Source organism: Narcine bancroftii, chromosome 1 (genome assembly GCF_036971445.1).
Source record: "Narcine bancroftii isolate sNarBan1 chromosome 1, sNarBan1.hap1, whole genome shotgun sequence".
Taxonomy (NCBI): Eukaryota; Metazoa; Chordata; class Chondrichthyes; order Torpediniformes; family Narcinidae; genus Narcine; species Narcine bancroftii.
Window position 1 is genome coordinate 66,100,402 of NC_091469.1, and position 15,988 is coordinate 66,116,389.

Consider the following 15,988-nt stretch of genomic DNA (forward strand, 5'->3'; position numbering starts at 1 on the left):
TCTGATAATACCTTAATTGTGCGGCTCTATAATAATTTCTAAAATTTGATCACTGCAAACCACCTTGATTATACCTCTCTGTTAATTTATCTAACGCTACCCTTGGTTTCCTCCTTTTCCACAGGAATTTCCATTATTCTCTTTAGTTCTTTAAAGAATTTTTCTGTTAAAGGAATTGGTAACATTTGAAATAAGTATTGTATCCTTGGGAACACGTTCATTTTAATGCAGTTTACCCTCCCTATCAACATTAGCGGTAATTCTTTCCAATGTTCTAAGTCTTCCTGTAATTTCTTTATTAGTGGCTGATAATTTAGTTTGTACAACTGGCTTAAGTTATTATCTAACCTGATCCCGAGGTATCTGATTGCTTGTGCTTGCCATTTAAATGGTGATTCTTGTTTAAATTCTGTATAGTCTGCGTTACTCATTGGCATCACTTCACTTTTACTTGCATTGATTTTGTACCCTGATATTTCTCCATATTCCTTCAATTTCTTATGTAATTCTTTTACTGATACCTCTGGTTCTGTTAGATATACGATGATGTCATCTGCAAATAAGCTGATTTTATACTCCTTCTCCTTTATTTTTATCCCTTTTATTTTATTTTCTAATCAGTTCTGCCAAAGGTTCTATTGCTAAGGCGAACAATGAGGGGGGATAGTGGACATCCCTGTCTAGTTGACCTACTTAATTTAAAGTGACTTGATACATATCGATTTACTGCTACCTTCGCCAATGGTCCATTGTACAATTCTTTAATCCAATTTATATATTTTTCTGGTAGATTGAACTTCTGTAATACTTTAAATAAGTAGTTCCACTCTACTCTGTCAAAGGCTTTTTCTGCGTCTAGAGCAACAGCATCTGTTGGTTTCTTATTTCCTTGAACTGCGTGGATTAGATTAATAAGTTTACATACATTGTCCGCTGTTCGTCTTTTCTTAATAAATCCAGTTTGATCTTGTTTTACTATTTTAGGTACACAATCGGCCAATCTGTTTGCTACTAATTTCACTATTATCTTATAGTCTGAATTAAGTAGAGATATTGGTCTATATGATGCTGGAGTTAATGAACCCTTCCCCGTCTTTGGTATTACTGTAATTATTGCTGTCTTACATGAATCTGGCAAGTTTGTGTTTCTTCTATCTGGTTCATTACTTCCAGGAGAGGAGGAATTAATATCTCTTTAAATGTTTTATAAAATTCCATTGGAAATCCATCCTCTCCTGGTGTTTTATTGTTTGGCAGCTTTTTTAATATATCCTGTACTTCCTCTATTTCAAATGGTTTTATTAGTTTGTTTTGTTTCTCTTCTTGCAATTTCGGCAGTTCAATTTTAGCTAAAAATTCCTCAATGTTATCATCTTTCCCCTCGTTCTCAGTTTGATACAATTGTTCATAAAATTTCTTAAAATTTTCATTGATCTCTGTTGGGTTATATGTCCTTTTTCCTTGATGCCAGTATCATTCTTTTAGCTTGTTCTGTTTTAAGTTACCAGACTAATATTTTATGTGTTTTTTCTCCCAGTTCGTAATACTTTTGATTTGTTTTCATTATGTTCTTCTCCACCTTGTACGTTTTGTAATGTTTCATATTTAATTTTTTTGTCCGCCAATTCTATCCTTTTCGTTAGATCATCCCTTTTTACTAATTCCTTTTCTGTACTTACTATCTCCCTTTCCAACTGCTTTATTTCCCGATTGTAATCCTTTTTCATCTTAGTCACATAACTTATTATCTGCCCTCTAATGAAGGTTTTCATTGCATCTCATAATATAAATTTGTCTTTCACTGATTGTGTTTATTTCAAAGTATGTTTTAATTTGGCATTCAATAAACTCCCTAAATTCCTGTCTTTTAAGTAGTATGGAGTTTATCCTCCATCTATATGTTCTTGGTGGGATGTTTCCAGTTCTTTTGCTAATTATAGAATGATCTGATAGTCATCTAGCTTTATACTCAGTTTTCCTAACTCTCCCTTGAATATCTGTTCAATGCCTTGGTCATTTCCTCATTTCCCCTCCTCATTTTCCACGGGACCTTTGTTGACTCTAGCCACCCTCTTCGTTCTATATATTTATAACATTTTTTATTGTTTTTATATTTTGTGCTAATTTACCTTCATAATCCTTCTTCTTCCCTTTCCTTATTTCCCATTTAGTTGTCCTTTGTTGCCTTTTAAAGTTTTCCACATCCTTCAGTTTCCCGCTTCTCTTGGGTACTTTGTACACAAGAGCTTTTAATTTTATTCTTTCCTTTATTTCCTTAGTTATCCAAGGCTGATTCTTCTCTCCCTTACTACCCTTATTTTTTTTTAAATGGGAATATATTTTTGAACATTGTGAAAAATCTCTGAAAGTTTTCCATTGTTCCTCAATTGTTCTGCCAACTAGACTGTGCTCCCAGTCCACGCTGACCAATTCCCACCCTCATCTTGTTGTAGTCTCCCCTGTTCAACCATAATAGACTAGTTTTCAATCTGACTATTGCACTTCCATTTGTGTGAGAAATTCAATCATACTCTCATCGCTTTTTCCAAGAGAATTCCTAATGACTAGATTGTTAATTTTACCTATCTCATTGCATAATAGAAGATCTAAAAAAATTTCTCCCTTGTTGGTTCTTTAACATGCTGCTCAAGAAAGCTATCACACATGTAGTCTATGAAGTCATCCTCCAGACACCCTTGACCAACTCAATTTTCCCAATCTACATGGAAGTTGAAGTCCCATACAACTGCTGTTCCATTCTTACATGCCTCATCTATCTCTCGGTTAATTGCCTGAGCCACTGTGCTATTGTTATTTGGTGGGTGATAGACAACTCCCACCAGTTTTTTTTTCCTTTACTATTCTTAATCTCTACCCAGATAGACATAAAATTCTGCTCAAGATCTTAATCGTCTCTCACCATTGCCCAGATCTCATCCTTAATTAAGAGCACCACCCCTCCACCTTTACCTTCTATCTTTTCATATTACATGATACCTTTGATTATTTAATTCCCGATCATGTTCACCTTGCAATGTTTCTGTAATGGCCACTAAATCATATGCCTGGGTCTGATTTGGGCCTCAAGTTCACTAACCTTGTTTCTAATACTATGGGCATTCAGGTAAAGTGCCCTTATGCTCATTGTCCAGTTAGAATCTAGTGACCTCTGCATCTTTTGCTTTTGACTTTTAGAAACATAGAAACATAGAAAATAGGTGTAGGAGTAGGCCATTTGGCCCTTCAAGCCTACACCGCCATTCATTTTGATCATGGCTGATCATCCACTCAGTACCCTGTTCCAGCTCTCTCTCCATACCCCCTGATCCCCCTAGTCACAAGTACTAAATCTAACTCTCTCTTAAATATAGCTACGGAACAGGCCTCAATCACTTCCTGTGGCAGAGAATTCGATAAATTCACCACCCTCTGAATGAAAAAATTCTTCCTCATCTCAGTCCTAAAGGACTTCCCCTTTATCCTTAAACCGTGACCCCTGGTTCTAGACTTGCTCAACATTGGGAGCAATCTTCCTGCATCTAGCCTGTCAAATCCCTTAAGAATTTTGAATGTTTCTATTAAATCTCCTCTTAATCGTCTAAACTCCAGCGAGTACAAGCCCAGTCGTTCTAGCCTTTCTTCATATGCAAGTCCCGCCATCCCTGGTATCAATCTGGTAAACCTTTTCTGCACTCTCTCCATGGCAATGATGTCCTTCCTCAAATAAGGAGACCAAAACTGAACACAATGCTCCAAGTGAGGTCTCACCAAGGCCCTATACAACTGCATCAATACTTCTCTGCTCCTGAACTCGAATCCTCTTGATATGAACGCCAACATACCATTCGCCTTTTTTACTGCTTGCTGCATTTGCCTGCCCACTTTTAATGACTGATGCACAGTGACACCCAGGTCTATTTGCATCTCCCCTTTTCCTAATTGGAATCCATTAAGATAGTACTTCGCCCTCCCATTCTTTCCTCCAAAGTGGATAACCACACACTTATCCACATTATATTGCATCTGCCATGCATTTGCCCACTCACCCAACCTGTCCAAGTCACCCTGCACACTCTTAACAGCCTCTACACAGCTTACAATCCCACCCAGCTTCATGTCGTCTGCAAACTTGGAAATACTGTTTTCTATTTCCTCATCTAAATCATTAATATACATCATAAATAACTGGGGTCCGAGCACTGAGCCTTGTGGTACCCCCACTAGTAACTGACTGCCATTCCGAAAAGTACCTGATATTCCTACTCTTTGCTTCCTGTCAACCAATTTTCTATCCACCTCAATACCATATCCCCTATACCGTGTGCCTTAAGTTTGTATAGTAATCTCCTGCGTGGGACCTTATCAAAAGCCTTCTGAAAATCCAGGTAAACCACATCTACTGGTTCTCCCCTATCTACTAGTTACATCCTCAAAAAATTCAATAAGATTAGTCAGACACGATTTTCCCTTCATAAAACCATGATGGCTCTGACCAGTGAATTCACCACTTTCCAGATGTGCCGCAATCACATCTTTAATAACTGACTAACATTTTCCCCACTACCGATGTCAAGATAACTGGTCTATAATTCCCTGATTTCTCTTTCCCTCCCTTTTTAAAAAGTGGAGTTACATTAGCCACCCTCCAGTCCTCAGGAACTACTCCAGAACTACTCCAGAATCTAAAGAGTTTTGAAAAATTATCAACAATGCATTCACTATTTCATTAGCTATTTCCTTTAGCACTCTGGGATGCAGACCATCTGACCCTGGGGACTTGTCTGCCTTTAATCCCTTCAATTTATCTAACACAACCTCATAACTTACACTTATTTTCCCCAGTCCTTCCGTCACATTAGCCCCATGGTCCCCTATTATTTCCTAATGATTATTCATATTTTCCCGAGTGAAGTCCGAACTAAAGTAGTTATTTAATTGGTCTGCCATGTCCTTGTTCCCCATTACCAATTCACCTGTTTCTGAATGCAAGGGATCCACATTTGTCTTTACTAGTCTCTTTCTCTTTACATATCTATAAAAACTTTTGCAATCATTTTTTATGTTCCCTGCCAACTTTCTCATAATCTCTTTTGCCTTTCCTGATTAATCCCTTTGTCTTCCACTGTAGAACTCTGAATTTCTGCCCTATATTTTTCTTTTTCTCTTGTCTGTCTCTAGCTTTGGTCTCTGTACTACTTTCCTCATTCTTTCTCTGTAGGTTCCCATCCCTCTGCCCCATTAGTTTAAACCTTCCCCAACAGCACTAGCAAACAATCTCCCTACATGCCCAGATGTAGACCATTCAGTTTGTACTGGTCCCATCTGCCCCAGAACCATTTCCAATGCCCCAAGAAACTGAACCCCTCCCTCCTGTACCATTGTTCAAGCCACCTATTTATTCTAACTGTCCTATTTCTACTCTGGCTAGCTTGTGGCAACAGGTAATAATTCTGATATTATTACTTTTGAGGTCCTGCTCCTCCCCTCCTAGCTCCCTAAATTCAGTATGTAGGATCTCATCCCGCTTTCTTCCTATAGCGTTGGTATCAATATGGACCACGACACTTTTCCCTTGCAGAACGTGAAGGAAGAAAAGATTAAAATGAAGGTATAAACTTTGCTGTGGGAAAATCACAGCAGAGAGAGAAAGGAAATAGCAATAGCATGCAATTTTTTAAACAGCGTGTGAAAGTTGGTTGCGCTATAGCACAAAATTTATATAACATGGTCTTTATAAATTGTGTGTGTGGTGGAACACTAATTAATACATGCATTGTACTGGTTGGTCCGTCCCTGCTGTTAACTCCTCCCCCTTCAGGATTTCCAATAAAGGCGGTACTGCCTAATCCCCTCCCTCAGCACTGCCCTGGAATCAGGCCAACAGCATGTAAGATATGACTGTAAGTTTATAGTGATTAAAGCCTATTAATCTCTACTTCTGGTCTGTAGGGTCTAATTGATAGCGCTACCAATTTTCCCATATTGGTTAAAAAGTCTGCTATTGCTATTTATTGCTAACACTTTCCCACAGTTCATTATAAAGGTTTATATAGGTTAGCACAACAACAATGGATTGAAAGGCTCATACTGTGCTGTACATAAAGCTTAGTAATGTTATAAACAGGCATGATTTATTTTGTTCAAATATAAGATCATAATACATTGATCAGGATTTAGGGCAAGTTCACCATTGCTCAATGCGTCATTGACATCACAGGTAGAAGGTAGAACAGTCCTAACCCCGGGGATGGCTCCTTGCAAGTGTGAACGTATTCAGTATTCCAGTTAGGAGTGGTCAAGTGTGAAAAGCCAAACCCTCATTCCTATCCCAGGACACCAAACGGCCAATTTAGTGGGATGCAAATATAAAAGGGGCTTATGACTACTGCCTGCAGATAACTTCATGAACAGAAATCTGAGGCTACACTGCAAGATGAAAACCACTCATTAGCCAAAGAAACAGAATGGCCAAGAAGTATAATTCTGGAAAAAGGTCTTGTGGACAGATGAGACCAAGAATAACCTGTATCAATGTGATGGTGAAAGTGTGAAGGCATAAAGGAACTGCCCGAGATCTAAAGCATGCCACCTCATTTGTGAAATGTGGTGGAGGTGGTATGGCCTGGACATGTATGGCTGCCACAGGTAATGGTGCATTTATCTTCATTGATGATGTAACTGCTGATGGGATTAGCAAAATGAATTCTGAGGTGTATAGAAACATTTTATCTATTAAAGTTTGAGCAAATACCTCCAAATTAATTGGATTGCGCTTCATCCTACAGCAAGACAATGATCCCAAACATTCTGTTAAAGTAACAAATTTGCTAGAATCTAGAAAATTTTTGAATGGCCAAGTCAGTCACCCAATCTAAATCCAATTGAGGGTGGGTTCCATATAATGAAGAGAAAACTTAAGGTGATAAGACCCCGAACAAGTAGAAGCTGCAGTAGAGACCTGGCAGAGCATCACCAGATATTCAGCACCTGGTGATGTCTATGGATCACAGACATACAAGGGAATTGCAGATATGCAACAAAGTACTAAACATGACTGCTTTAATATACATACATTGTTATTTCCCAAATATTATGGTGCCCTGAAAAGACAAGACTATGTGTAATTTCTACATGGTTAAACTAAAATGTACTCAAATACCCATTAGTAAAATCTGGAACATGTACTTTAAATACATGTGAATTGTTTGATTACAAATTTAAAACTAGAGCACAGGGACAAATAAAAGAGTGTCTTTGTCCCAAACATTATGGAGGGCACTGTAACTTTAACAGGATTAAGCTTTGGAGGTTATCCTGCTTAATTCTTGCATGACATGGTTTTTATTTCCTTTAAGCTCTCTTTGAATGTCGTAATACCTGCATAAAATACCTTAAGGACTCAGGCCCGAAACATTGGTCATAAATCTTTACCTCCTATGGTTGGTGCAGTTCCTCCAGCATTTCTGTGTTTTTACTACAATCCCAGCATATGCAGACTTGAGTATTTCATCTGTACAACCCATTTTTGAAGGATTGTTTAGAATTTTTGGAACTTCTATAAATAGAGTAGGAGTTGTAGATGGCAGAAAGCGTAAATTTGAAGAGGCTAAAAAGGGGGGGGGGGGGGAATGGCAAATCTGGAATAAAAATGCTAGAGCAGAAAATTTTTGGAAAAAGAAACCATTAATGTTTCAGATTAACAACTGTCAGATAGTGAAATGGTTTTGACATATTGCTTTACTAACACTTTTTTTTCTGTGTCCAGAGAGTTGAAGAAGAAATACTGCATTACAGCAATACCAAAACTAATTATTGTGAAACAAGATGGGGATGTCATCACTGACAAAGGTTGTAAACAGATACGAGATTATGGCTTGGCCTGCTTCAGGGACTGGATTGAAGTAGCTGACGTTTTCCAGAATTTTTCAGCTGATTGAGAACCATCTGTTCTGGTAAACTTGTACCTCTCACTTTGTTCGTTTTAGATTGGTCACAGTGTTTGAGCTACCAAAAGAAAATAGACACACACACCGAGAGCAGTTCAGTTTATACAAATCTTTATTACTAAATCTTAAGATGATTTCAAACTACAATATGCAAGCCCTTCCCGATTATACTTATCAACGTCTGCACTGGTAACTGCCGAAGCGAGGCAACGACCGCACACTTGTAGTAGGTTGCCGTGGCGCTGGTGTAGCTTCTCCACCTCCCCCGACCGGGACTTTGGTTGGACTCTAGAAGTTCTTCTTCTTGCCGAGAGACGTTTCCACCCCTTGGAGAGTCTGAAACTTCAGTAGAGGGACCATGGCTTATATTACCCAAAAATTGTTTACTCCATAGCTTATCACTTTGAATGAATGGTTTACTTATCTTCAAGGTTTGTCTGCGACCAACAAAAGGCAACTGCATCTCTGGGCCTCATGGTGTAAATGAGATTATGTTTGCTGATTCATGCATCTCTGGGCCCCATGTGGAATTTAGATTATGCATACATTATTTCTCAAAGTAAATTACTGATACTCAGCCTTGCATAAGCAAAAGCATAGTTTAAATCCTCCATTACACCATCTTGAAATCTTTTTTCTGGAAGAATGTTTAGGGAAGCCTGTGACATTTGAATGCAAGTTTTATAATGAAACATAGGTTTGCAACAGAAAAATGTATGTATAAACAGCTTTATAGCCAACTATGCAATAATACATAATTTGTATGATGTTTTTAACATTTATAGTAGAATTGACTTTTTGTATTGTATAATCAGTATACCATTTTTATTGAAAGTACTAATCTATGTTTTCAACTTTACATGAAATAGAACTTGATGGAATTGTCAGTATTTTATGACTTTAGTCTTTAGGTTTGAAAATTATTATTTTACAATGGATTCATTCTAAAGTGAGATGAAAGAGTCGGGTGGTTAGCAGTTGTGCTGTGAGATGTCATGAGTAGAAAATCTGACATTTATGGACATTAAAATTACTAAACAATGAGTGGAAGAAATAGTTGGGTTCTTCTGAGAAACTAGTCTGACAACTAAGGAGTTTTTTTAAATAAAAAAACCTACACTTTTGCAATGCAACATTCAAATACAACCTCCCTGAATTATTGTATTGTAGGAAATGAGTGTTGTTTCTGGACAGTAATCTTATTATGTGGCTATGAGCTGAATTTTGCCCAAGCCAAAGTGGTCATCTCTAATATACATCTTGAGGTAACTAAGCAGGTGAGATGGAAAAAAGGGTTGGGACATTATGAAAGGAAAAAAAAAGAAAATTAAATGTATAAAATTTCCTTCCACCTTTAGTTGCACCCACAACAATGTAGTTTGCATTCTGGAACCTTAAAAACACTTTAGATCACTTGGGATAGATCAAGGCATCAGATTCAGACATAACACAGGCAGTTCAAGCCCAAACAATTTTGCAAGGAAAAGTGCAGGATATGGTGAAATTACTTTGGGGAATTGGGAACCCATGCACTTAACAGTTTCGTAAAGGTCAGCTATTTCCATCACCATACAGAACTACTAATAGTGATGACAGAGTCTTGTAACAAGTATTATCTAGAGCAGTGGTTTTCAAACCGCCCCCTCTAAATTCAGTCCACCTTAAGCAATCCCTACGCCATTAGTGCTCTGTGGGCAAGGGATTGCTTAAGGTGGTATGTGAGTGGGATGGGAAGATTGAGAATGACTGTTCTAGACCCAATTGTTACTTAAAAATATTTTTCTTGAGAAAAATTGTCATTGGTCTATTCTTTTGGAGTGATGAAACCATGCACATAACGAGTCAGAGGTACAATTAAAACTGTGGTTTTCAAACCTTTTCTTTCCACTCACATAAAAACTAATCACAGATCACCTATGGCAAAGGGATTGCTTAAGGTGGAATGTGAATTTAGAGGAGGGGGGGTGGTGGTTTGAATACCACTGATTTAGATCCATTCAATTAGTTTAAATCTGAAAATTCACCAAAAAAATAAATGTATTCTCCATATCCAATAAATCAAGCAATTCAGGTCTCGTATAGCATTTTTTAAAATCATGTACAGAATCTACATTTAATGGAGCATCCTATTTAAAAAAAAAACACATTCCATTATTTAAAGTACTTACTTGTACCCACTTCCTCGTGCGATCTCATAAACAACTAAGGAAGAAATTGGCTCCTTATGCCATCCTTTCCGTAACTATAAAACAATCACTACTTTAAAATTTCTTTAATACAGGTACTTAGTTTCTTACAGTTTTAAGTTTTTTTTAGTTTCATTTTAGCAGTACCGAGACTTGAAGTGAGAGTGGGAGTCCTTAAATGGACCAGTAAACGCAAAACCCCAAGACATAGGAGTGGAATTAGTCCATTTGGTCTTTTTAGTCCTCCTTGCTATTCCATCATGGCTGATTTACTATCCTTTTCAACTTCATTCTCCTGTCTCACATGATGACAAAAAAAAATTGAAGATAGGATGTTGGATGTAGTGTATGTGGATTTTAGTAAGGCGCTTGACAAGATTCTCCATGGTAGGCTCATTCAGAAAGTCATGAGGCATGGGATCCATGGAACCTTAGCTGCATGGATTCAGAATTGGCTTGCCTGCAGAAAGCAGAGGGTGGTAGTAGATGAAACATATTCTGCCTGGAGGTCAGTGGCTAGTGGCATTCCACAGAGATCTGTTCTGGGACCCCCTGCTCTTTGTGAATTTTATAAATGATTTGGAAGGAAGAATGGAAGGGTGGGTCACTAAGTTTGCAGATGACACAAAGATTGGAGGCGTTATGGATAGTGTAGAAGGAAGACTGACTTAAGACTCATTCGTATATAATTGATAGGTGCCTGTGGTGTATGGACTGGCCAGTGTGAACCTCCTTGACCTTCCCTGACTCCTACCTTGGCTCCTCCTTGGATTTCCCAATAAAGGCTGGCGTGCCTGGACGTGATTCCCTCCCCCCCCCCCTTCCTCCTGTTCCTGGAACCTGGCCAAATGGTGTATCAGTGATGCTCAGGTTTATGGTAATTAAAGCCGTTTAATCACTCCATCATGTCGATGTGATTAATGTGTGGGCCACAATTTAATTACCAAAACAAAAGCCATGAAAACTCAGCATACTGAATAAGGCAGCAGTGATCAGGAAGGGTCTGCATCAACTCTGCAGTGGGTAATTGGAGGTCTGCCGGTCGACTACACTCACGATCAAACCCAGGAAACCCAACACAGACGTTACCTTCGAGAGGTGACTGCATGGGATGCAGATGTTCATGTGCCGACACAACCTAAGGGACGCTGAAGATAAGTACAATCTCCTTTTTGCATTCGTGGGCAATTGGGCGTTTCGAATAATTAGACTGCCTAACATACAACGAGACGATGGCCCTGCTGCAGAAGCAGTCCAGGACCCCGACAAACCCAATGTTTGCGAGGTACAAATTAATGACACGGCGTCGAGCCCCTGGGGAACCCTTTGCACAGTTCACACGGGCGATGAGAGAGCTGGTTAGAGCCTGTGGGTGTACTGCAGTGAGTGCCTCTGAGTATGCCAACAATCTGATGCGGTACTGATTGCTGACAAACATGCTATTGACCCAAGTCCGTCAAAGACTCCTGGAAAAAGGTAGTAACTGCACATTGCAAGAAGTACTGGACTTGGGGGAGGTGATGAAGACTGTGCAAAGCTGTGAGGCTTACACCGCTGGTGGACCGATGTCCAGATGGGGAAGAAGGGTGCCACCATGTTAGGATATGGCACCATTGGCAGTGGCAGCTGGGGCCAGCAAGTGCAGGTTCTGCGGGCTGGTCAGGCACCCCCATAAGTCCTGTCCGGCCAGGAATGCAGTGTGCTCAAATTGCAAAAAGGACACTCTGTGAAGGTGTGCCGGGGGCAGCCCACTACCAGCAGGGTCACGTACGATCTGAGGGATGGGTTGCCATCTTTGGGGGAGCATTCACCAAGACGACGATCGTTCGCTAACTTCACCTCTGGTCCCAGCCATGTGCGAGTTCTGGGGGTAGCCATCTTCTGAGGCGCCGTGTCCAACATATTACTGACAGGAACGGTACAATAGTAACTCTGGCCTCCATGACACTGAATCAGAACAGGCTTCACCAGATGGCGCAAGTTTTATCCACCCAGACTTAATAAAGCACTGTGCACTGAAAGCGTCTCCGGAAAAGTGCCGAATATCCCTGGCATCTAAAGCCTAGTCCACAGAGATGTGTTGGCTCTGTCAGGTAAACTTAAGGGTGCGGGGCAGGGAGTACAGGAATTTTAAAATCATGGTAATGCCCAAATTCTGCGTGCCAGTTATCCTGTTGTTAGACTTCGTGTCAGCTGGAAAGTGAAACGATGCAGTTTGATGGTCTACACCCCCTGATCACGGTGCAAAATGAGGAATTCAGCTCAGCCAATGAGAGTAAGTATGAATAGATTTATGTGACTGGATGCCTATCACCTACCCCGAAATGCTGGCATGGTGAATAAGATAGCCCAATATAGGGTCTTCTCCACCATAGACCTTAAATAGGCATACCATCAGATCCCAACCTGTCCAGAGGACAGGCCCCACACGGCTTTTGAAGCCGACGGCCGACTGTATCAGTTCCGCAGTCTGACAAATGAGGTATCGGTGTTCCAAAGGGAGATGGACCGCAAGGTAGATGATCACAAGCTAAAGGCAACATTCCCATAATTGGATAGTGTTACCATATGTGGCCATGGCATAGAGGAACATGATACAAATATAAGGGAATTCCTCGCCACAGCAAAAACCCTAAATTTGAAGTATAATCAGAAGTGCTTGTTCTGCACTTCACGGCTGGCGATTCTAGGGTACACTAGGGTACGTGGTGGAGGGACAGATAGTGTCCCCAGACCCCGAGTGAGTGCACCCCCTTAGGGAACTACCTTTGCCCCAGAACCTAAAAACACTGAAAAGGTGCCCAATGGGTCCCCAATTACACACACAAGGCCCGGCCATCAGTGAAGACAACAGACTTTTCCCCCATCGGCGGAGGCTCATAATGCCTTCGAGAGCATCAAGGGTGAGATTGCCAAGGCAGCGATGCAGGCCATTGATGAATCCATCCCATTCCAAGTGGAAAGTGATACCTCTGATGTTTCCCTAGCAACCATGCTGAATCAGGCAGGCAGGCCAGTAGCATTTTTCTATAGAACACTCCAGGGCCCCGGAACTCAGGCACTCGGCCATTGAGAAAGAGGCTTGGGCTATAGTGGAAGCTGTGCACTGCTGGAGGCATTATTTGGCTGGTAGACCATTTACCCTGCTGACGGACCAGAGGGCCATTGCATTTATGTTTAACAACAAATAGTGGGGTAAAATAAAAAATGATAAGATCGTGCAGTGGAGAATCAAACTTTCCACGTATAGTTATGAGATCCTATACCAGCTCAGGAAGCTTAATGAGCCACCCAATGCTCTGTCCCAGGGAACATGTGCCAGTGCACAAGCGGATCGTCTGAAGTTCCTGCATGACAAGCTCTGCCATCCCAGGGACACAAGGTTGTATCACATTGTGAGGGCTAGAAATTTACCCTACTCAGTTGAGGGGATTCGGGAACTGTGCCATAACTGCTTGGTCTGTGCCGAATGCAAGCTGCATTTTTACAGACCAGAGAGAGCCCAACTGATTAAGGCAACCTGTCCCTTTGAACGTCTTCTTAGCATGGACTTCAAGAGTTCCCTCCCATCCAATAACAGGAACCTCTACTTCCCATTTGTTATAACTTGACCGGACAGGACTGCAGTCACAGTCATCAAAGCACTCCAGACCATATTCACTGTTTGGATACCCCAGCTACATAGATAGTGACAGGGGCTCCCCCTTCATGAGTCAGGAGCTGCAACAGTATCTACAGGTAGCAGGGATAGCCATGAGCAGAACTACTAGCCACAACCCCTGCAGGAATGGGCAAGTGGAGATGGAAGACGCAACAATCTGGAAAGCAATCTTGTTGGCCCTCATGTCAAAAAGGATGCCTGTCTCCCATTGGAAAGAAGGACTACTGGACGTGCTTCATGCTACCAAGTCCCTGCTGTGCATGGCTATGAATGCCACCCCCCACGAGAGACTCTTTTCTTTTCCTAGGGGGTCATCATCCAGAACCACTATGCCAGTTTGGCTGATGACACCGGGACAGGTACTTCTTCGCTGATAATATTAGACCCCACAAGACAGATCCCCCGGTGGAAAGAGTGTATCTGGTACACGCGAACCCACAATACGCATTTGTGTGGTACCAGGACAGGAGGGAAAACACGGTGTCAGTATCAAAAGACCTGGCCCATGCAGGGTACACAAATACTGACCAGGTGACCTCAGAATAACTGGACGGTCACTTGACACAGCACCCATCCATTTCCCAGGGTTTTGACATGATCCCGCCTTCCCCAGATAACCGTAGAATTTCCCGCCCCCCCCCCCAGCACCAGTCAAGCACCTGCGGCAGTCAATCCCACAGAGATCTCGCCAGCAAGGAGCCCACCCCAACAGGCAGAAAAGATCTCTGTAACCAAAATTCCACCCCCACAGGTAGATAGTTCTGCGAGCTCGACGCAGGAACAACAGGGGCCTCGCCCAGCGCCTCGGAAGTCACAGAGGATCACGAGACCACTGGACAGGCTGAACCTGTGACGGACACTATGAACGATGTATATATGTAATAAAGTATAGAATGTGCTCCATTTTGCCACATCACCCCACTGGGTTTTATCTCAAAGAAGGGGTGGATGTGGTGAAAGGAATTTGAATAGATATATGGACTGGCCAGTCTGAACCTCCCTGACCTTCCCCAACTCCTCCCTTTGCTTGTCCGCAGATTTCCCAATAAAGGATGGTGTGTCCGGACTTGACCCCTCTTGGTTCTGTACTGGGACCATGGCCAAATAGTGTATCAGTAATGCTCAGGTTTTTGGTAATAAAGCCATTTAATCATCATGTCGATGTGATTATTGTGTGCTCCACAGTGACAACAGGATGTAAATAGGATGCAGAATTGGGTGAAAAGTGTCAAATAAGAGTTCAATTCAGAAAAGTGTGAAGTGATACAGGATTCTTAGCAGTGTGGAAGAACAGAAGAATCTTCAAGCCCATAGATCCCTCAAGGTTGCCACACAAGTTGATTGGTTGGTTAGGAAAGCATATGGTGTGCTGGCCTTTATTAGTTAGGGTTGGAGTTCATAAAGCATGAGGTAATGTTTCAGTTCAATAAAACTCTGGTTAGACCACTCTTGGAGTATTGAGTAGTTTTGGTTGTCCCATTACAGAAACGATTTAGAACCTTTAGAGAGAGTCTAGAGATTTACTAGGATGTTGCTTTGAATGTTTTTTGAAGCAAGGTTGACTGAGCTATGGATTTTTCCCTTTAGAGTGCTGATGGATAAGAGGTGACTTAAAAGTATACAAGATTTTAAGGGGCTTAGATAGGTTTCCTGGGGTGAGAGTAGCAAACACCAAAGGATGTAGTACAAAGTGAATGGAGGAAGATTTAGGGGAGACGTTAGAGACAAGTTTTTCCACACTGTGTGGTGGGTGTCTGGGGTTCTGAGAGAGCCTGGTACAATAGGGACATTTTAAAAGATTTGTAGATAGGTATATGAATGCAAAAAAAGTACATGATTATGAGTGTATGTAGTGATTGTTGTGGAGAAGATTAAAAAATGTTAGTACATCATTGTGGGCTGAAAGGCCTGTACTATGCTGTAATGTTCTGTGTTCTAGGGGTTTTCTTTCTACAGACTTCTAATTTGGATTAAGTAATGTGCACCATCTCCTATTCCATTTTCCTTCCCAAAAATCAATACTATTTCAGTTTTTGGTTTTGCATTCAACAAACACTTGTTCAATTTTTTGAACGTTTTCCCATTTAGTTACTACACTGCTGTCCCAAGATCTGTCTACATTTACTCTACTCAACCGACCCTTAATCAGCAATTATATTCCCTTCCCAACAAGCTTTAATTTATGAACTACATTT

At 41.0% G+C, this 15,988-nt stretch overlaps 1 protein-coding gene across 2 annotated transcripts in view; it reads left to right on the top strand.

The window, feature by feature from the left end:
- nxnl2 (nucleoredoxin like 2) overlaps window positions 1-15,988 on the top strand; it is a 57,888-nt gene that overhangs the window by 12,654 nt on the left and 29,246 nt on the right. The window contains exon 2 of one of the 2 annotated variants that reach the window (XM_069929011.1): window positions 7,766-7,952. In XM_069929011.1, the coding sequence (XP_069785112.1) occupies window positions 7,766-7,937 (172 nt within the window). In that variant the 3' untranslated portion in view covers window positions 7,938-7,952. Of the gene's footprint in view, window positions 1-7,765; window positions 15,958-15,988 lie in introns of those variants that run through there. The other variant, XM_069929001.1, reaches the window with a different exon arrangement.